The sequence below is a fragment of the Carcharhinus amblyrhynchos genome, chromosome 4, assembly GCF_965287045.1.
Source record: "Carcharhinus amblyrhynchos chromosome 4, sCarAmb.v2.hapA, whole genome shotgun sequence".
NCBI classification, from domain to species: domain Eukaryota; kingdom Metazoa; phylum Chordata; class Chondrichthyes; order Carcharhiniformes; family Carcharhinidae; genus Carcharhinus; species Carcharhinus amblyrhynchos.
In genome coordinates, this window is record NC_137327.1 from 91,285,989 (window position 1) to 91,309,059 (window position 23,071).

At 44.9% G+C, this 23,071-nt stretch overlaps 1 protein-coding gene across 5 annotated transcripts in view; it reads left to right on the forward strand.

Moving 5' to 3' along the window:
• Positions 1 to 23,071, forward strand: part of dlg3 (discs, large homolog 3 (Drosophila)) — a 496,785-nt gene that overhangs the window by 317,293 nt on the left and 156,421 nt on the right. For all 5 annotated transcript variants that reach the window (XM_080187527.1, XM_080187526.1, XM_080187525.1 and 2 more), the window contains 3 exons: positions 1,447 to 1,571; positions 6,279 to 6,448; positions 22,834 to 22,970. In XM_080187527.1, coding sequence (XP_080043653.1) covers positions 1,447 to 1,571; positions 6,279 to 6,448; positions 22,834 to 22,970 — 432 coding nt within the window. The remainder of the gene's footprint in view (positions 1 to 1,446; positions 1,572 to 6,278; positions 6,449 to 22,833; positions 22,971 to 23,071) is intronic.

Below are 23,071 nucleotides of genomic sequence, written 5' to 3' on the forward strand. Positions count from 1 at the left end.
CACAGTCCCATATATCTCAAATTCAAAATTACAGAATTAAACATTTGTCAACAATGAAATCTTTTATATCTAACTCAACTTCTATGAGCTTGAGTGTTTGAGTTTGTTCCTGGCTGAGTGCAGGTTATGTGAGTACAAATGTCTCTAAATGAATGAAAGTCTGAATGTCTTCTTTGGAGTGAATCAGCAGTAATGGAAGATTAGGGTAAACAAAATCAAGGTTGATGCCTTAATGGCCCAGAATTTCTGTTGTCCAGGAATTATACCCCAGAGGTATCCCAGGAGATCCATCTGGAAATCCTCGTGAAAGGAGTTATTTGGAAGGTTAAACTTCCAATACTCAATTACCCTACACCTGGAACTATCGATAATCAGATTTAAATCAGAGACTTTGGATGGTTCGAATTCTCTCAGCAATATATTTACTCAGGAAAAGTTAGAAGGAACAAGGTCATGTCTAATTTGGGTAACAATGGTCCTAACCTCCTGATCCGCCCAACAGAACCACCCAACTACCCACCAGATCACCCACACACCCCATGACTACCTGACTATCCATTCCAAGCTCCCAATTACACTGCTAAATTTATTACTCCCTCCATCGCCCAGACTACCTCCCATCCTTCCACTCTCGACCGCTCTCCTGACCACCCAGCTACCTACCAGCTCCATCTCCTGATAACTCCTGCCCAACAACCCCCCACCCCAAGTAAGTCTTGCCCCCACTCCCAAACTATCCTCCTGATGATCCATACCTCTTAACTACCCTCTCGGCCACCCAACAACCACCTTCCACCTCTGACCACCAACCCCCTCGACTACCTGGCCCCCCCGCCCCCCGCCACAATCCAACCCACACCCAACCAGCCAATCACCCCAACCCTCCCCAACACCCGACCCGTCATCCACTTATGTTACACACTCACCTTCCCCCTGGCTTCTCAAAGTGGCTGGGAAGTTTAGAGTTACTTAGTTTATGGCAGCTAATGCTGCAAAAGGGAGATGTGGCTTGCTTCCCCCAACACTGCTGCCCTGCATTGGAAGGGCTCCATACTACTACACTGCACATTTCTCAGCAGGCCTGGTTCAGAAGACCAAGTGAGAAATATGCAGCAATTGACCTGGATAAAGAGGAGTGCAATGGCAATCCAGTGACGATTGCTACTCCATGGATGTTCTGGCTCAGTGTATCTAAAGGAAGGCTGAGGTTTCAGTAAGGTTAGAATGAAGTTCCAGCCTCACTTTTCGAGTAGTAAGGCATAGGCCTCTGTTAATTTGCAGTAGTTGGGGGTAAGCCCTGAGCCTCAATGTGCAAGCTGTCATTGAAGCCTGTTGTCTATAGTAATCAAGACTGATTTAATTTTAACTGAAGGATTGGTACATTGCAAAATAATGGATGTCTGGAGTTTTGGTTGAATCAATAATTGATGAATTCTGTCCTTACAGGGTAATTCAGGCCTGGGGTTTAGCATTGCTGGAGGAATCGACAATCCTCACGTTCCAGATGATCCTGGGATTTTTATTACCAAAATTATCCCTGGTGGGGCTGCTGCGATGGATGGACGACTTGGGTAACTAACCAGTAACTTGCAGAAAAGACACTGTTTAATAAGAGCTGCTGTACAGTAAGAAGTTGCATGTCTTCCTGTATTGAGAGATTTGCTCACTGCTGGTGACTGGCCTTCTACACCCTCCATGCTCTCACGCAGGAGGCTGTTGGTGGTTGGAGCTGGATGTGGATTGTGCAGAGCTTAGTTGTGATGTTCACTGGAGTGCTGTTGATGACCCAGTTGAAGTGCTGGGTCAATCAAATCCCTCAATCTGTCAGAACACAGAAAGCTGTGAATTCCTGATTTAATCAGATTGGAGAACATCCTTCATCAGTTTTGATAATTACTACACCGAAATTGTTTCATCTTCACTCCACATGAATTCTCATTCCCTCTATATATTCTAAAACATTAAGTTTTCTAGGAGATCATTACTCCTTAATGACCAATTTTGAGCACATGAGCAGGTTAATATTCCCAGTCTGAATTTTTGAAGTGAACCGTGCTGTTCTTGATATTCTTTTATTACTGGATTAGCCTTAGCTTTGTTTCATGAGCAATCTGACTCTGTCCCCTTGTTGCATTGCATGAACCATTAGCATTCCTTTTCATCCCATGTATATAACTGGAGAATTTGGTAGATACCCATGAACACAAACAAAGGTAATGACCTTAGACTTGCACGCTGGAAAATGAATCTGTGCCATTTGTCCCACATGGGTGTAGCTCTGCTTTTAAATATGATAAGGTTTAGCTCCAAGGACTTCAGAAATTCTGTACATTTATTTGTTTTGCCAAGTTGCTGAGGGTCTTGTTTCCAACATCTTAAAATTTGATTAATTTTTTTACCCTTTTTAAGATCACACAGTGGAAGTTTTTTTTACCTGTGCGACCTATCAAGTACTCAATAAGGACAAATGCTGTTATCTCTTAAAAGAGGGGAAACTTATTATTCCTATCCTCCTGACCCTGTGATGGGTGCCTGAAGCTTTTTAGCCCTTTTGGCCAGTAGCAAGATTGATCTTGTACAGCAGCAGTGTGGAGGCACCATACTTCAATAGAATCTGCAGAAGCATGTTATAAAGCCTTTGGTTACAGTACATGTTAACATATTGGCCTGCTTTATCATAGGATGTGAGATTCTTGCAGTTTTTCATGAAAAGCTGACAACATTATATATCTGCATACAGGAAACATATGCCTGTAGTATTAACTCCTTTTTGCATCAGAAGCATAAAGATGGTGAAAAGGAGCATGTGTCTCCTGGATTACAAGAGACAGTATTAACTTATTATCGCAAAGGGTCTTTAATCTTTTTCTGTACTTCTATTTCACATTTCATACCCTATATGATTTATGAATATCTTTTCATGCCTTCTCTCATTGGAAGGGAAGAGAAAATTAGATACATCTACACATGTATATCTTAGCATCTGTCATTGAAAAGAAAGCCCTCAAGTAAATTTATAAACATATCCATTGCAGAGTCTCATTGAACAGGACAATACATTAAAGAATAAAATACAGAAGTCAGAATGCTAGATTCACAGTACTTTTAATTTTCTGGTACTCTATCCTGTGAATGTAGCTCATGCTGAATTTGCCTCTTTAGTTTTAATTGAATTTGATCATCATGAACCTGAAACCACTGAACGTTTGGGTCATTTGTGAAACTCCTAGCATAGCTGCTTAACAGTTCACAAGCAGATGATTCTCTTTACCATTCTCTTTGTTGACATATGTCACTGAGGCCAAAAGACTACCCAGCACACGTGTGAAATCCGCCAGCCTTGTTTTTTTCAAAAGCATCATCAGAACATAAAGGAAATACAATCTCAAATGGAATATTGTGTTTAATTTTAGGTGTACATTTTAGGAAAATATATTGGCCTTGGGAAAACAATACTTGAGATAATAGAATTAATTAGCTGTGATGAGAGACTAGATAAATTCAAGTTATGTTCCCTAGAGGCGAGAAGATTAAAGGATGATCTGATTAAGTTGTTTAAAGAAATCCTCAGGAACAGACAAGCTGGATATTGACAAGTTCTTGTGTTTAGCTTGTGGTTCAAGGGCAAGGAGACATAATCATGGAAATTGAGCTAAGCTGCTTAAAAGTGATTCCAAGAAAACTTCACCTACGTGAGATTGTGAGAATGTGCCTCAGAAGGTTGTAGATATAAATTCAATAGAGCAATGTGAAAAGCTTATTTAGGATATTTATTTAGGAAATGAAAATATTACAGGATATAAAGATTTATTCAGGAATGTAAACATCTGGAACTTACAGAATCACAGAATTGCTGTGGTGCCGAAGGAGGCCATATGGCCCAGTGGTTCTCTAAATTATTGTTTAGTACCATTGTCTTGCCTTTTCCCCAATACCTTGCACATTGTTTCTATTCAATCTGTCTCATGCCCTCTTGAATGTCTCAGTTAAATCTGCCTTTAGAGTAAAAGTAAAGTCGCCACTGTCTCAGGCTGCTGTCCCCTTCGAGGAGGAGACTGACTGATGGTGATTAAACCTGAAGATCACCATACCTCAGGGGGCAAGTTTGAGAGTCAGGCCTTCATGAATAACCACATCCAGTACAGGAATTATTTTAAAAATTTTTACTCCATACTTAAAGTTACAAAGCCAATGCTCAGAATGGATGAGAAGATCCAAATCCATTCCTTGCTTGCTCCAAAAACCAAATTCAAAATCCAATTTATGGTCCCAGAAGGGAGACAAGATAAGACATTGCACCCCAAATTGGGCTTTATCCAATAATGCTTGATCTGAACCAAAAGGCTGAATTAAACCCATGCTATTGGCATCATTCTGCATCACAAATCACCATGCTGCCAACTGAGCTAAACTTCCTTGCTCTTACATTCTATGCACCTATTAATAAAGCCCATAATACTATATACCTTATTAACTGCCCACTCCACTTTCATATATACATCCCCTGCTCCTGCATCCTTTTTAGAATTTTACTCCTAATTTTAGATTGCCTCTCCTTGTTCTTCCTTGTTCATCACCTCACACTTCTCTGCATTGAACTTCATCTGCCATCTATCTGCCCATTCCATCAACACATCTATGCCCTCATATACTGTTCTCTTCGCAGTTTAAAATACTATTGACTATTACTCTCTACTTCCTATTAATCAGCCAATTTCATTTCCATGTTGCTATTGTCCCTTTTATTCCATTAGCTATAACTTTTCTCACAAGTCTGTTGTGTGGCACTGAATGAAATGTCTTCTGAAAGTCCAAGTATACCATATCAAGATCATTATTTTCATCAGCCCATTCTGTTATCTCTTCAAAAAATTCCGTCAAGTTAGTTAACCATGATTGGCCCTTTAGAAATCCATGCTGCCTCCTCCTTATCTACCCACCTTTTTCCAAATGACTATTAATGCTATCTTGAATAATTATTTCTTGAAGCTCGCCCACCATTGAAGCTTGCCCACCACTGAAACTATTGTAAAATGAAGACAGAAAATGCTGGTCAAGCTCAACAGGTCAGGCAGCATCTATGGAGAGAAACAGAGTTAATGCTTTGGATCTAAATGATCCTTCTATAGTAGATCCTTCTGGTAGGATTTAACCCCCTCCCCCATGTGGTTTATGTCTTTTGCCTTCTCCATTCCTTTGCTCTGCAAATAGTCGAATACCAAAGTTAGCAAGATGATGCTCTTAAATAACTGTTGTTTCTCAATGCTATAACCTGTAACATTTTGTTACATCTCAATGAACTTTGATTCTCTGCATTTTAATTTTCATCATCTCAACCTCACCTTTTGTATCGTCATTTGCACCCTGTGACATATTCAACACTGGTGAATAACTTCAGAATCAGGTTCTTTTCAGGATGGAAAAGGACTATTACTTACATGGCCAAAAACTGCAGCATGTGACGGTACAGAGGGACCTCGGGGTCCTTGTGCATGAGTCGCAAAACCCAGCCTGCAGGTGCAGCAGGTGGTCAGGAAGGCTAATGGGATGCTGGCCTTCATAGCGAGGGGGATTGAATATAAAAGTAGGGAGGTCTTGCTGCAGCTGTATAGGGCACTGGTGAGGCCGCAGCTGGAGTACTGTGTGCAGTTTTGGTCGCCGCACTTACGCAAGGATATTTTGGCCTTGGAGGGAGTGCAGAGGAGGTTTACTAGGCTGATACCGGAGTTGAGGGGGTTGAGCTATGAGGAGAGGCTGAATAAACTAGGCTTGTACTCGTTAGAGTTTAAAAGAATGAGGGGAGATCTCATTGAGAAATATAAGATGATGAATGGGATGGATAGGATAGAGGTGGAGAGGCTCTTCCCGCTCAGAAAGGACAGTAGGACTAGAGGGCACAGCCTCAAGATAAAGGGGAGGCGGTTTAGAACGGAGTTGAGGAGGAACTTCTTCACTCAAAGGGTGGTGAATCTCTGGAATTCTCTGCCCGTTGAAGTGGTGGAGGCTGCCTCGCTAAATATTTTTAAGACACGGGTTGATCGGTTTTTGATAGGCAAGGGGATTAAGGGTTATGGGGAGAGGGCGGGAATGTGGAACTGAGACACGACAGATCAGCCATGATCTTATTGAATGGCGGGGCAGGCTCGAAGGGCTAGATGGCCTACTCCTGCTCCTATTTCTTATGTTCTTATGAATGAAGCATGTTCACATTGTAGGAGATGTTAATTGTGCCTGTTGCTGGAAACCTCATCCTTGATTGCTATTGGTGTTTTTTTCAGAGTCAATGACTGTGTGCTACGTGTCAATGATGTGGATGTTTCAGAAGTCGTTCACAGTAAGGCAGTGGAAGCGCTGAAGGAGGCAGGACCTGTTGTTCGACTGTTAGTCCGTAGAAGACAGCCAGCCACAGAAGCTATATTAGAAGTGAATCTTTTAAAAGGACCTAAAGGTAACCTTTTAATGTCCAAGTTGATAGTGCTGATTTGATCAGTGATATTGGCACATATGCAAAAAAGAACCACCATTCCATTCCAGAATCAACCCCTGGTTGCCTTGTTGTTTAAACCTTATTTCCTTGGAGAGATGTAATAACAACTCTTGAAAAGATCAGTTGGTTTTTCTTCTTCCAAAGTCAAAGCTGTGACATTAAAGTGTTTCTTTTAAAAACATGGATATGAACAATAACTTCTGGATACACAACATTCCTTGGTGCAGTAATGCAAACAGCAGCTGGACTGTTTGTGTTTTTAATAACATAAACATTCTCAATCTCAATAACAGCACCTGCACTTCCCCTGTCTCAGTAATACACAGTGCCTGAATATTCCCCAATTCAGTAATAGAGGGCTGGGGTTTTGCTGAGGATTTTGGAGGTGGGTTTGTTTCCAGATTGCGAACCCACAACCAATGTTAAGCATATAAAACTTTCCATTTTGCCAAAGGTGATGTGCTAATTAGTGAGGGATCAGAGTTGGTGGCTGGAGTGGGAGGCAGGGGGCAAGGGTAATTAGAGTTAGTACTCCAGGGAGGTGACCACATTCTGGCCCAATTCTACAGTCATTGCTGCATCTGGCCTCTGTGCATGATTTTAAAAATGAAAAACTGAATCTTCAAATTGGCCAAGACAGATAGAGGGTTGGAACGCAGAAAAGACGAGAGAAGTGTTATTAAAATTGCATTTCTGTGGAAAAGATTTTCGTGATAACTTCCACTTTTCTCCAAACAAATAAAACTTTCTCCACACTGCCGGGCTAGTTGGAGCTGTTCAGCTTTACTCAGCTCCCAAAAGCCACCCAACTCTGCAAAAATTTCCACACCTTAGAATGAAGCTCTTAATCACCTAAATGCACTCATTAACAATGCAGGCAATTCCACTTTCATGCTCCCACCCCCAACTTCATGAACATTGATCAGGTCGAGAACAGAGGTGGGACGTTGTGACACATAATGTTGGGACCAGTTTGTTTTGTTGCCCTCCTCCATATCAATCCAAATGTGCACAGGAAAATCCAGCACACAGTTTCTGAGTTTTCTCCGTCTCTTCGATACATAGTTTCTGACTATTCCCCATCTCAATGTTACATCGTGTCTGAGTATTCCCAGTCTCAGTAATACACAGTATTAGGATATTCCCACTCTCAGTGATACACAGTTTCTAAGTATTCCCAGTCTCAGGAATATGTCATGTCTGAGTATTCTCAGTCTCATTAATACATAGTATCTGACTATTCCCAGTCGCAGTTAGACACCATGGGAGAGATTTTACAAGAAAAATTCTAAGTGTCCAACTAGCGTGAACACAGGAGAGTTTCAGATCCATTTTTCGGGTGAGTCTTTACTCCTAATTGTATGCACTTAGACAATGAAAAGATGGGCTAGAAGCAGTGGGTGATGCTCAACGCACCAGCCAGCTTGCTGTAGCAACAGAGGGAGCTATTGCGCTTGTGTAGACAGACCTCTGTGGCTGCACATGTGCAATTGCAACAGCAGAGGCTTGACAGAGAGAGAGAGACATCTATCAGGCCTTTGCTGCTACAACCAGCCTCAACCTAGCACCACTCCCCAGTTATCCCCACCGTTGCCCTCGACCTCCACAGGGGCCTCAATGGCCTCCAGTTCAACTGGCAAGGACAACATGACTGTTCTTTTTTGCTGGGGACCACGTGTTTTCCTTGCCAGAGAGAACCTCTCCCAGCAAGGTCACAAAGGCAAGTGAGCCCAGGTAATTGCATCTCGAGATCGTTAAACACATGTAAATAAAGATTTTAATAAATTTAAATAAATTATTTAGCTCCTCAGCAGAAATGGGTGGGAGGCTGAATGCTGCAGATGTCTGGTGCCAATAAGATTGCGGGAGGTGAGACATCAGGCCTGAACCTGATTTCTTAGCTCTGGTGTGATTTTACTGGCTCACCCTGCCCATCGATGGGCAGGACAAACTGGTAAAATTGCGGTCCATGTCTGCATATTCAAAATTTCAATAATCCACTATATCGTAGTATTCCCAGACTCAGTAATGCACACTGCCTCGGCTTTCGCAGACTCAGAAGCGGAGAATTCAACTGCTGTGAAATCAATGAAGTAGTTGGTCCATCTGTGCCAGTGTGAGGGCCAAACTAAATCTAGCTTCAAGCCTCACTTAAATTACAGGGACCTATGTGATGGTGCTACTCCAATCAACTACTAGTTATACATTGATAGACTGGTATCCTTTTCTGGTGATGAATATTGCCAGCTCACATTCCGAATGGTGACTTATGGGAATGCAAATAAAGGAAGCCAGCACCAAACTCTCGCCCCTTGACTGCTGAGGTTGGTGGTGAATGTGATGCATTACTCATTTCGAGCATTTGTCACCTCCTTAATGTAGCTAAGATCCCCTGTTAGAATCTTAAAGGAGATGGTGGCATACAAACTCAGAACTGGAGGGACTTCGAGGGCCTCCTATCTAGCAAGTAGCTCATCCTGTTGCAAGAGGTCTGCAGGAGTTTACAAAAGCCTGCCTGGAGAAACACGGCCTGCTCCAGCACTGTTTCTCAGTTAAACCCATCAAGGTGAATCTTGGCCTGTGGATCCACTGTATTAGATGTAGCCTCCTCTACTCAGCCTTCCACCCCGACACCATCCGCTCGCCACCCTCCCCACCACTGCCCCCAAACCCAAACCTATTCTGATTGCTTTGGTTGTTACTGAAGCTGCTGTTTCTCATCCCAGTTTAGCTACATTCAGGAGAATGGATCCCCTAATAAGTAGAGAGTCCTGACCTGAAGCATTGTTGGGCAGTAAATTATAGAAGTCGCGATCTTAAAGTTAAAAATGCTCATGACAATCCAAGCAACTAAGTATGTTGTGACCTAGTGAATTGCCATTGAAAGCCCTTTGAGACTGCTTCAAGGGCTCTGACACCAAACAAGCAGGTTTAGCTGGCAGGTCCAAGAATGGGAGGACGATATGTAAATTCAAGTTAAAATGTACTGAGGGTGAATATGATATCACTGGAGCGTGATTTCTGACCTTTCAGTTAGGATTTCACTTGCCTCAACTGGGTATCGAACAAGTAGCCTGAATCAGATAAGTTAAAATGTTGGATGCAGTAATTGTGTAGTCTAGTGATGGCCACAACCATTGGGCAGAATCTTGTCCACTTGTTCCTACTCTTCTAGCAGAGACCCATTGACTGGACAAGAATCTGATTTCCTAATGGGTGGTGTTTGCTAAAGCTCTTTATCAGAATTATGGCATTTGTATCCCACCTCCACACACCCCAACCAACCTGGCAGGTGGATGAGATGAAATGCCCATTCTGTTAAGTAGATTTCTAATTTACAGGACCAATTACAAACTTTCCGTTCTTGACTGCTGACGTTGGCAGGAATGTGATGTATTGTCTGTCTCTGGCAATTAGAGCTTTGGTCATCACCTTAATCAGCTGATGTTCCCTGTTGCCAACCTAATGGAGAAAATAGTGTACAAATTTGGAGTAGTGTGGCATGGGTTACAAGTGCTCACCAGAATTTGGATTTTTGAGGCTGCTGCACCCACAGGAATAGAGAAGAGACCTGGCAAGGCTTCTCTGCAGGTCTTTTACTCTATTCTAGAGGTCCTGCTGTGTGGTCTGAAGGGCTGCAGTGAACCCCAATGATTGAAAGAAAAGAACAACCTCTAATGAAACAGGCATGAACTGTGTGGAGCTACATACATTCATTTGTCTGTAAGTACCTCTCATCCCCATTCAAACAGCTAACACTCACTGCCTTACCCTATTGCCCTGACATCCATGTTTCACAGTGACGTTTGATAAATGGTGGCCTTCCTGCCTCTCTGTAGAAGCCTTGCCAAACTCTCAAACCTCACTGTTTTCTTTCAGGAAAGGAAAGCACACAACTTGACTAGAGGCAGAGAGATCTGAGGGGTCAGAAGGGTAGCCAGGCACTTTGTCAGCCATTAGCAATGTATGCCATCAAGTCCACTGGGAAGGAGATCTTCTTTCAGGAGTTTGTAGATGTCAGCAGTGGCCTGCCGTGATAGCTAAGCCTCCTGACGCACTAGTGCTCAGGCATATCCAGAGAGATTATCCTCGGCCTGTAGAGAGAGAGAGAGAGAGAGTCTTGACCTGAAGCATTGTTGGGTAGCAAAGTATAGAAGCTGTGATCTTAAAGTTAGAAAAACTCATGACAATCCAAGCAGCTAAGTATGTTGTGACCTAGTGAGCTGCAGCTGAAAGCCCTTTGATACTGCTTCAAGGGCTCTGACATGAAGCAAGCAGGTTCAGCTAGGGGGCAGCAGCTCCTTCCAGATGGATCTCAGTATCTATCACATTAGTGCTGTAAAGGGGCATGTGACTGAGAAGAAGGCTGCTAATCATGCTGTTGGTGTAACTATCAGTAGTGATGTGGCTTCTGTTATTATCCCTCAATGGAGGTGGAAGCTGGAACTACACAAGACACTCCTATGCCATGGTGAAATCTGGGAATAGGAAAATGCAGCTGAAGATGAATGAAGTGTCAGACAGGTGAAGACCAGACAAGAGGTTAAAAATGATCTGTCAAGCAGTAATAGCATGGTGTGAGAGAAGGAGTGCTTTGAACAACAACCACAGCTGAATTTCTTCAGTTTAATGCTCAAAGTTTTCCCAGCTTGTCAGTTTCACTGAAGAATCTCTTCTCATTGTGTAATCACTTCAGTGATGACAAGATGCAGACAAAGGATGGATTTTATCGTTTTTGCACTAAGTACCGGCTCAGATGATGTGCAGCTCACTGGCTGCATAATCAGCATTCCTCGCCAGGTAATTCAGCACTTGATGCAACAAAATGGAGGTGTGGCCCACTCCATCATGCTGGCAGGATGGGGCCATAAAAAGCAAGCAGCCCTCTTACAGACTTGGAAACCTTACCTATGGAGTCTCCAGAGGGAGCCTCTCTGGCACTGCCCCTTGGTAATTTCAAAGGGCACTGTCAGGGAGCATGCACAGTGCCAGAGTGCCACAGGCAGTACCTGGAGGCAACACCTGGGTACAGCCTGGGCATGTTCTTTTCAAACCTGCGTGCACTGGAACCTGCCTCTACCTGGCTGGGAAAATTTTGTCCTTGAATCCTTGCTGCCCATTCTGTCCCCAGTAGGTGGAGATGGGGGCTTAAAGTCTGCCAATAAAACTGGGAAATTTTGTTTAAGCGTCCTAACTTGCAATTGGACTTCGAACTAGTTCATAGCCATAACCAAATCAGTGCGTTCAGTTTCAGATGGATTAAAATCGCTGAGATTAAATTAGGAGTGAAAGAATAAAATGTTACAAAGACTGGCCTATTGACCCACTATAAGAACATTGTAGCCTGACAAAAAATAAATAAGGAAGTCATAGAAAGGAAACCACATAAAATATAAATTAAGAGGTAACTGTTGGTATGATAATCAACAGTTAACTAAGTGTTGCTTTACATTTTTGGGTGCTATAAAGCACATCTATTATCCCTATTTCAGTGGAAAGAACATGGTGGGCATACTGCCCTATCAAGTGGCAAGAATAGATATGATGTGGAGATGCTGGCGTTGGACTGGGTAAGCACAGTAAGAATTCTCACAAAACCAGGTTAAAGTCCAACAGGTTTATTTGGTAGCACAAGCCACAAGCTTTCAGAGCACTGCCCCTTCATTGGGTATGTGAGTTCTGTTCACAAACAGGGCATATAAAGACACAAACTCAATGTACAAAATAATGATTGGAATGCGAGTCTTTATAGGCAATCAAGCCTTAAAGATACAGACAATCTGAGTGGAGAGAGGGTTAAGCACAGATTAAAGAGATGTGTATTACCTCCAGTCAGGACAGTTAGTGAGATTTTGCAAGCCCAGGCAAGTAGTGGGGGTTACAGATAGTGTGACATGAACCCATAATCCTGGTTGAGGCTGTCCTCATGTGTGTGGAACTTGGCTATCAGTTTCTGCTCAGCAATTCTGCATTGTCATGTGTCGTGAAGGCCACTTTGGAGAGTAGTTAACCGAAGATCAGAGGCTGAATGCCCGTGACCGCTGAAGTGTTCCCCAACAGGAAGAGAACACTCCTGCCTGGTGATTGTCGAGCGGTACTCATTCATCCATTGTCATAGCATCTGCATGGTCTCGCCAATGTACCATACCTCGGGACATCCTTTCCTGCATCTTATCAGGTAGACAACATTAGCCAAGTTGCAAGAGTACGTACCGTGTACCTGGTGGATGGTGTTTTCACATGAGACGATGGCATCCGTGTCATGCAGACACTACGACAACAAATGAATGAACACCACTCGACAGTCAGCAGGCAGGGGTGTTCTCTTCCTGTTGGGGAACACCTCAGCAGTCACGGACATTCTCCAAGGCAGCCTTCACGGCACACAACAACACAGAATTGCTGAGCTGAAACTGATAACCAAGTTCTGCACACATAAGAATGGCCCCAACTGAGATCTTGGGTTCATGTCACATTATCTGTAACCCCCAAGACTTGCCTGGGCTTGCAAAATCTCACTAACTGTCCTGGCTGGAGACAATACACATCTCTTTGACCTGTGCTTAACTCTCTCTCCACTCACATTGTCTGTATCTTTAAAACATGATTACCTGTAAAGACTTGCATTCCAGCCATTATTTTGTAAATTGAGTTTGTGTCTTTATATGCCCTGTTTGTGAACAGAACTCCCACTCATCTGATGAAGGAGCAGTGCTCTGAAAGCTTGTGGCTTGTGCTACCAAATAAACCTGTTGGAATTTAACCTGGTGTTGTGAGACTTCTTACTAAGAATAGATATGTTAGCTATTATAAGTTAATTGGACAGGACAGTCATTTAAACTTCTGCAATAGCATTAGAGAGAGCAAGACGTGCTAATTATGTAATTTTGTTATGCAATGGAGCCTGTCATTGTCAGGTACCATACAGTATGCCTTGTGTTTAACCAGATTCATGAAAAGCATTTTCCTTCTTTTTACAGTTATCATCGGCCAGTTGTTGTGTTCATAAAGCACCGATATATCCCTAGATGGACCGACTTATATCCCTAGGTGAACAAATGGCAGTCAATAGGAGGTGTTGCCTGTGCTTGCACAATATTATACAATCAGCGTCTGAACAAATTTCAGTGATGTCCCCGGCAGGATATGCTGGAAATACTATGTGGAACAAGAACAAAAAAAGGAACAAAGAACATCCCAGCATGGGAAACAGGCCCTTCAGCCCAACGAGCCCACGCCGCCGCATCTTCCCACACCTACCCTGCCCTGTGTGTATGTGAGTGGAACCCCTAATGTAGCCAGATTCAGGGGAGAATAGTGTCAATTTGGTACACCAATCAGCCTAAGAGCACATCTTTGGGGTGTGGGAGGAAACCGGAGCGCCCGGAGGAAACCCACGCAACCACAGGGAGAATGTGCAAACTCCCACAGACACAGGCCCAAATCCATGTATCTGCACAGCTAGCAGTGATAGTCACTGAGCTGTTGTGGTGCCCATCTGCTGGTCCAGGATTAAGCACACACACCGACACGAAGTACTAGGCCACTCCCGGAACCTCCAAGAGCAGCCCACGCACGACCCACCGTGTTGCATGCCCCTCGTTTGACAACAAGGTGGACCGACCCTGTGGAATAAAAAGACAATACGTTAACACATAAAACTACATTTCCAGTGTCGTCCCGAGGCTCTGACCCTATTTAATACCCTCTACTATAATCCTCCATCCTTGCTTCGCTCATGTGTCTGTCTAAGTAAACCTTAGGCAAGTCTAACATGCCTGCCTCCACCACCCTACTCGGTAGCGCGTTCCATACCCCCACGACCCTCTGCGTGAAAAACCTTCCTCTCATATCCAAATTATACTTCTCCCCCCTCGCCCTTAGATCGTGACCTCTCGTAATTGTCCCCAATCTAGGGAAAGGCCTTCCACTGTTTACTGTATCTATTCCCTTCGGTATTTTATATACCTCTATCATATCACCCCTTAATCTCTGTCTTTCTAAGGAGAAGAGCCCCAGTTTCTCCAACCTTTCCTCGTAACTCAGTCTTTCCATGCCAGGCAACATCCTGGTAAACCTCCTCTGCACCCTCTCCAGGGTCTCCACGTCCTTCCGGTAGTAAGGTGACCAGAACTGGACGCAGTACTCCAAATGCAGTCTAACCAACGTTCTGTACAACTGAAGCATTAGACGGCAGCTGTTATACTCAATACCCCTTCCTATAAAGGCTAGCATTCCATAAGCTTTCTTCACAACCTTATCTACCTGTGTCGACACCTTCAGAGAGTTGTGCACCAGCACTCCCAGGTCCCTCTGTATCTCTATACTCTTAATCAGCCTACCTTTTATCACATAACTCCTCCCTGCGTTATTCCTTCCAAAATGCATCACCTCGCATTTGTCAGGATTAAATGCCATCTGCCATCTATCTGCCCAATATACCAACCTATCTATATCCTGCTGTGTCACCTGACAGTCCTCCTCAGTATCTGCCAATCCTACCATCTTGGTGTCATCCACAAATTTGCTACCAGCAGTCGGTGAACATACAGAGGTTGAAAACTAAAATCACATGGAATTTGGGTTGGGCTGGCTTGATGGATACAGAGCTGGCTTGGTTAAAGAAGACAGAGAGTGGAAGAGTGTTTTTCAAAATGGAAATCTGTAGCTAATAGTATTCCGCAAAGATCAGTGCTAGAACCTCTGTTATTTGTAATATATATAAATGATCTGGAGTAAAATGTGGATGGTCTGATTAGTAAGTTTGCAGATGACACAGAGATTGTTAGAGTTGTGATAGTGTCAGGGATTTTCAGAGGATACGGCAGGTATAGACTGATTGGAGACTTGGGCACAGAAATGGCAGATGGAGTTTAACCCCGACAAATGTAAGATGATGCATTTTGGAAGATCAAATTTAAGTGTGAATGATACGGTAAATGGCAGAGCCCTTAGACACATTAACATACAGAGGGATCTGGGTGTGCGGGTCCAAAGTTCCCTAAAAGTGGCAACACAGCCAGCAAGGTCGTTAAGAAAGCAAATGACATATGGGAAATAAACTTGCAGTTATATAAAACTTTGGTTAGGCTGCGTGTGGAGCATTGTGTGCAGTTCTGGTCACCACATTATCAGAAGGAAGCTTTGGAGAGAATGCAAAGAATGTTCACCAGGATGTTGCCTGGTCTCGAGAATGTTGACTATGAGGAAAGGCTGAATAAACTAGGATTGTTTTCACTGGAAAGACAGAGGCTGAAGGTAGACCTGATAGAGGTCTACAAAATTATGAGAGGCATAGACAGGGTGGATAGTCAGAGGCTTTTTCCAAGGGTGGATGTATCAATTACAAAGAGGGACAGGCTCAAGATGAGAGGGGGGAAGGTTATGGGACATATGTGGGAGAAGTTTTTCACACAGAGAGTGGTGGGTGCCTGGAACTCGCTGCTAGAGGACGTGGTGGAAGCTGCATTTAAGAGGTATCTGGATGGATACATGCAAAGGGAGGGGATAGAGACCGAGTAAGAGCAGAACTTTTTTTTTAATTAGGGCATCATGCTTGGCACAAGCTTGCAGGACCAAAGGACCTGTTCCTATTGTGTACTTTGTTCTTTGTTCTTTGTTCTTACCCTTCTGTTTTTTTTTATTACTTTTACAGCATGTGGCTAGGCCAGCATTTATTGTCCTTCTTAAACTGCTGCAGTCCCTGTGGTATAGTACATTCACAATGCTGTTAGAAAGGGACTTCCAAGGTTTTGACCCAAAGGTTTTGACCCATCAACAGTGAAGGAATGGCAATGTCAGAACAGTGAGTGACTTGAAGGGGAACCTCCAGGTGCTGCTATTCCTAGGTATCTGCTGCTCTTATCCTTCTAGGTAGTAGTGGTCATGGGTTTGGAAGGTGCTGTCTATGGAAGCTTGGTGAGTTCCTGTTGTGCATCTTGTAGATGGTACACACAGCTGTCTCTGTTCATCAGTGGTGCAGGGATAGAATGTTTATGGAAAGGGTAGCAGTTAAGGAAGCCACTTTATGCAGGATGATTTTGAGCTTCTTGAGCATTGTTGGAGCGGCACTAATCCAGGCAAGTGGAGAGTATTCCATCACAATCCTGGCTTGTGGCGGGGGTGGGGGTTGTTGTCAGGAGGTAAGATACTCACAGCAGGATTCCGAGCTTTTGACCCACTCTGGCAGCCACAGTATTCATATGGCTAGTCCAGTTCAGCTTCCTGACATGGTATTGATTCAGCGACAGTAAAGCCGTTGAAGTTCTAGCATATGTCTTCAGGACTATTGCTGGAATATTGTTAGGGGCTCATAGCCTTTGCCTTCAGCCATTCCTTGATACCACATGGAGTGAATTGAATTGGCTCTTGATTTACATCAGTGATGCTGGAGAACTTCAAGAGGAAGCCAAGATGGATCATGCCCTCAGCACTTCTGACTGAAGATTGTTATGAATGCTTCAGCCTTAACTTTTGCACTGATGGGCTGGGCTCCTCAACCTTCGAGGAGCCTCTTCCTCTAGGGAATTGTTTAACTGTCCACAACCATTCACGGCTGGATGTGGGCAAAACTGCAGAGCTCAGTTCTGATCCATTGGTTGTGTAATTGTTTAGTTCTGCCTATGACTTGATGCTTCTGCTGTTTGGCATGCAATTAGTCCTGTTTTGTAACCTAGAGGGCAATTCTCCCACAAAAAGTTCTAAGTGTCAAATTTGTGTAAAAACTGGAGTAAAGCATGCTCGTTTCTTCAGTGGGGGTTTCAAAATGACTCTCCCACACTGTGCATCACAGAGTGCACGAGTATAAATCACACTGAAAATCAGTGGGCAGGGCAGGAGAGGCCAGCAGCATAGCACTGAGCAGGCCACTGTGCATGCGCTGATCTGTCAGCGCCAAGATAAGTGCGTGTGCAGTGGCGCCTGTCTGCTGGCCTCTTGATTACTAGCCAGCTCAATCACTGGCCAGCCCTGCGACCCCCACATCTCCAGACATGCAACTCCTCCCACTACGGCCTAAATGCTGACTGCCAGACATGCCTGAGCCAGCCTCAACCTCCCCCAGCTCAGCCCACTTCGATGCCCCCCTCTACCAGCAACCCCAACCTCCTCCCCGCCCAACAGCCATGACCCCACCACCCTCTCCCCACCGCCACCCCCACAAGGCTGACCCACCTATCCCAATAACCAGCCGTGATCATTGGCCTCCCTCCCCCGCCAATCAGCCCAAATGCAGACTGACAATGGAACCCCCTACCGCCACTGACCGCTCCTCCCAGAGGCCCTACCCCTTGCCACTGCCCCATGCCTGGTGGGCAGTGCCAAGATATCCCTTGACCTTTGGCAGATTGCTCCTTGGGTAGTGCTGGAGCCCAGGCTGGCACTGCCAAGGTGGCAATGTCCAAGGACCCCCACTGCCTGATCGTCTGGAGGCCTCAATTGCCCCATCCCCTTCACTCCAGTGGGGTCGGCGTGCCAGCTCCCTGTAAGTGTGGAGCTATGCTGAATGAAGCTGGAGTGAAACACTCCTGGCGGGGAGGGAGAGGCTAGCAGGCCCGCAGATTTCAGTCCTGGGCCCGCTAATGGAATTTAAAACAGATTCAAATGAGGATTTGCTTAACTTATGGAGCTGATGTTGTCAGAAATCCCACTGCCGGAGATGCACAGAGGCCATGGTGCCCATTGGGGAGCGGGCAAAATGGCATCTGCTAGCGTCTCCCAGCCTGCTGCATTACAAAAGCAACACAGCCAGTGGGAGAATCGCCTGTCCAATTTTTAGACGTGCCTGGTGTTGCACCTGACATGTCATCCTGTACTCTTCATTGAACCAGGGTTGATCCCCTGGCTTGGTGGGGTTGCTGCGCCTGCTGCCCAGTCTGTTTTAACCCTTACACGGTGGATAAAGAACTGCGAGTAGACTTTATGTTAGTACAATAATATTTATTCGCACACAATTATTAACTGCCCACCCAATCAATAATAAGTTATCTTACAGAATACTAAAATTCAAACCCAGTACTAAACTTTGACGTAACTTTTGTGTGACTGACAAGTATTGGCCTTTATCCACGTATTGGTCTCCATAGGTCTCTGCATAGTCTGGTCCTTCAGTCTAATCTGATACTCTGGCTCTTCTTCCTTCTTTGATGTGGTGGCTCTCCTCGTGCTGGTCGTCACTGGTGATGGTCACCATTGTTGTCATTCGTCCATTGGGAGAGAGAGAAATTCTTCTGTTGTGCAGCCCCTTTTATACCTCGTTAGTTTGGCCATTGTGTTGTGTAACACTACCACCATGCTAAATGTGATGGACTTTGAACTGATCGAGTGACTCAATTCTAGCATTCATGAGGTGCTGTGGGCCACCAGCAGAAGTAGGATCCTATACAACCTTAATCTACAACCTCATAATCCTGCATAACCCCCATTTTAGCCATTGCCAATCAATCAATTAGGGCTTGGTCACCCTGATCAATAAAGTCCAATCAGATGCTGCCACATTGATCGCTGGGTATGTACCCAATGGCCATGCCATGCTGGAGGCACGCAGGCCACATATTTCCCTCCCAGATTAGGAATTAAGGCAATTCTTTGTCTGTTTGACCAGAGAGTGTCCATTGAGTTTGGGGTGGCCTATTTCCTGTGTATTCAGTCTTCTGAGCTGCAAACTGTTTATCTCTATCCAATTTCTTTTGAGGCTGCAGCCTGTTTGTTTCAGTGCTTGTCCAATTATCCCAGCGTGCTCTTGTAAACCACCATCTTAGGCGGCCCATTTGGCCACAGTGGTAACAGTAGAACGGGGGATATGCAGGATTATGAGGTTATATATTAAGGTTGTATACGACCCTAGTTCTGTTGGTGGCTCACAGCACCCATGAATGCTAGTCTTGAGTCACTCGATCAGTTCAAAATCCATCACATTTAGCACGATGTTAGTGTTACACAACACAATGGAGGGTATCCTCAATGTGAAGACAAGTTTTTTCTCCACAAAGACTGTGTTGTGGCCACTTGTACTGATACTGTTAAACCAGAATTTATAACCCATGATTCTCTCCATGATATGAACTGCCTACTTGTTTTTACCTTGCAACCTTTTTCACTTCCATGTCAGCCCATGGTAAAATAATATTAATTGTTGTTGATATTAGTGCTTCCAAAATAAGTGGTACTATAAAAACATGTGAACCTGAGATTTTAAAGTGCCTAAATATTCTATCTACCTACTGTTGCCCTTCACCTGTGCCATTTTAGTGCTGCTACAACTTCTTAACCTTACATGTTCTACCACAACATCTCGGTGTCTCCCCAGGATGCACATCAGAGGTGGAGGTGACTAACTGCCTATCACGCCCCATGGCCTGTGATGCTTTGGTGTTAGTCCTGTGGAAGCCCTGGACTTTGAGGGCTCTGGCCGGCTTCTAGGTGTCAGTGACATATCCATGGCACTCTCTTCATTCCATTGCCCCTGAGATATGCCAGTGTCAGGAATGGGGAGTTAGAAGATGTAGCCACAGCCACAGTCTCCTGCGTGGAAGCCCTGGCATGGACTCAAGCCATACTTCCTCCCTTAGGGTTCATGTACGTCCCAGGTCACTCCATGGAACGCCAGTGCTTCTGCAGTGAGCCCCAAAAGCTCCGGCATCACCTGGCCCCGCCTTCAGGACCACTTGTGTTCCTGCCGTGGTGGTTGAGCCCTCTGCGATGGCCCTCAGAGTCAGTGGCCACCTATCAATGGCAGATGCAAGTGTCCCCTGAGACTGGATGACGCTCTGCAGCTGCTCAGCCATGGCCTTCTATGACTGCGCCTTGTTCTCAAGGGCTGCTGCTGCAGTCTGGTGTGTCTCAGCGTTTTCCTGCTGAGTCTCCTGTAAGCTCTGCAGCCCCTCAGCCACGACCCTCTGTGAGTGCGCCATTTTCTTGAGGGCTGCAAACATAGCCCGCTGTGTATCAACACTGTGCTGCTGAGTTTCCTGCAATCTCTCAAATCCCTTAGCCATGGGCCGCAGAATCTCAAGAAGCCTGCTGAGGCCCTCAGCTGTGGCCTACTGTGACTCAGCCATCGCTTGGAGCCTGCCACTCATGTTAAGGATTTCCTGCCCTAGGCTTTCCATCTCGGACACCACTCTTGCAGTGTTGGCCTGGGAACCTCACAAGGCAGGTGATTGGTAATCTGCCTAAGAGATTTGGAACTCCTCCCAACAGCCTCGCCGTCAGTCCAGTGTTGATATCAGCCCCTCCTGCATTCCCTGGCTCTTTTGCTGCATTTCCAGAAGCTGAGGGAAAAGTGACCTCAGAGGCCCAACATGTTGCCTGGAGCCAGCTGAGTTGACGCCTCCAGCAGGCCCCTGCATGCCAGAGGTCTTAGACATTCCCTTATCCGCCTGATGTACTTCAGCAGATGTATTGAGCACACCAGAGAGTGTCCCAGATGTCTTGCCACTGACTTGACCTATTGATGTGAGAGTCTTTGGGATGGTGAGTTGAGAGGTGGAAGCAAAACTGGTGCCGACCTCGGAGGTTCCTTCATGCGCTTTCTCCAAAGAGCCTCCTGAGTTATCAGGCACAGGATGGGTGGGAGCAGCAGTGGGGGCCTCAATGCCAGACGGCCTAGGCGCTTTGGTGTCCCTTCTTGCAACACAGGACACAAGGATAAGTGCAAGGGAGGGTGAGGGAACTGGGCTGCATGCAACGAGATCCTCCAACAAGTGGAGGATTGGCAGCTGCTCACTTCAGTGCTCCAGCCCAACCATGCTGTCACTAATGTTCCACATGTCCTCCTCTCCACAGGCTCCAATGCCTGCTCTTCAAAATAGGTGAGGAACTGGCTCTCAGGAATACCATCCTCTGTCTTCACCCACTCCCTGTGATTATTCTTTTCCTGTGGGGACAGAAGGAGCCATGTAAAATCTGATGGTACAAGTCCTGCAGGGTTTCAGGAGTTGGCCCTCAAAGGGCAAGAGTTGTGATACTCTTGGGTGGGAGAAGGGAGGTGCTTGGGGGTCAGGGGCTGAAAGCATGCACGATGCAGGGGCTGAGGGGATATGGGAGTCATTTAAGGTGAAGATGCTAGATGAGGTAACACACTCACCCTTGCTGCTTAGATGAGGTCATTTAGTTTCTTGCGGCACTGCTTCTTGATTCTCCTGGCCAGTGCCCTGGTACTAACGCATGCTGCCACCGCCATTCAGGCTAGGGGGTAAGGGGGTCAGTAATGTTGTGGGGGAAGGGGTGTCCAACGCCTGTGAGGGGGAGGGGGAATCTCTGTCTGGCCTGGGGGGTTCTGTTAGCAGAGTTGTTTTTTCCGCTTGTCTTGCACATGCGCTGTTTGTGGCTCCAATCTCAGCTGCTGCCTGTCTGGTGATTTAGGCCCCAGCCACTGCCTCTAGCAGTTAGAAACAGTCTAGCCCATTTTTTCAAAGACTGAGGGCATAAAATTGGATGTGAAAACTCACTCAAAAAATGGATCAGCAACTCTCCCATTTTCACACTAACTGGACACTTGGAAAAAATCTCGTAAAACTCTGCCCATAACCCATGTAATGGTGAGACCCTAGGGAAGTTTGTAATAGCTTTGAAAGCTCATTGCCACAGATAAGTAAATAAGTTTGATCTCCGAAGAGAATGAACTTCTCACTCATTAGGGGTAATTTTTATTTCACCCTTTTTATCAGTGAGTGGTGAAATAACAACATGTATTTTTTCAGTTACTTTTGACTTGCTGTTAGAAACTTAGCTGATGCAGTTTCAAGTGAGTCTCCTTTTAGACCTTCACTATTCATGCCTAAAGCAGGTAGAGGCTCTCACTGATATATTTAAATTGTAATCTGCCATTATATTTATGGGTCCAATGCAATTTTGGTCTTCCATTCTATTAGGCATGAACTGCATGTACTCTGCATGAGTCTAAAGTTGTCAAACTCAATGTTGAAACCTATGACCTTCCTCCTCCATCTTAAACCCTTTATTTTAATATCCTTTCCATTTATTGTCTCAATTCGAAATGCCTCCCTCTTGCCCTTACCCCCATGCCAGGCCATCTGCCTTCATTCCTAAGGTTGCTGCATCTTGTTGCAGTCTCTGCCAGCTACAGGTTCATATCCAACGTGTTTTCCCTTTCATTAGGTCTGATGAAGAGTCAAATGGACACAAAACGTTAACTCTGATTATTCCCTCAACAGATGCTGCCAGATCTGCTGAATTTTTCAACTGTTCTCTGTTCCAGAATTCTGACATGCTCTTTATGCTTAAAGCCCATATAAGTAGGCACTTCGCATTCATCAGAACCTGACTATTGCTTTTGAATTGCAGTGTCACAATGAAATAACATTGTTTCTCATACTCTATCTCAGGCCTAGGGTTCAGCATTGCTGGAGGAATTGGAAATCAGCACATTCCTGGAGATAACAGTATCTATATTACCAAAATCATTGAAGGCGGTGCTGCCCAGAAAGATGGTAGATTGCAAACAGGGGATCGGCTGCTTGCTGTAAGCATTCTTTTACATTTATACACTTCAATCTGTTTAGTTACCTTGCTGTTTTTGAATGTGAAGCTAAAATGTATTTATAATAAATTGCAAATGAACAA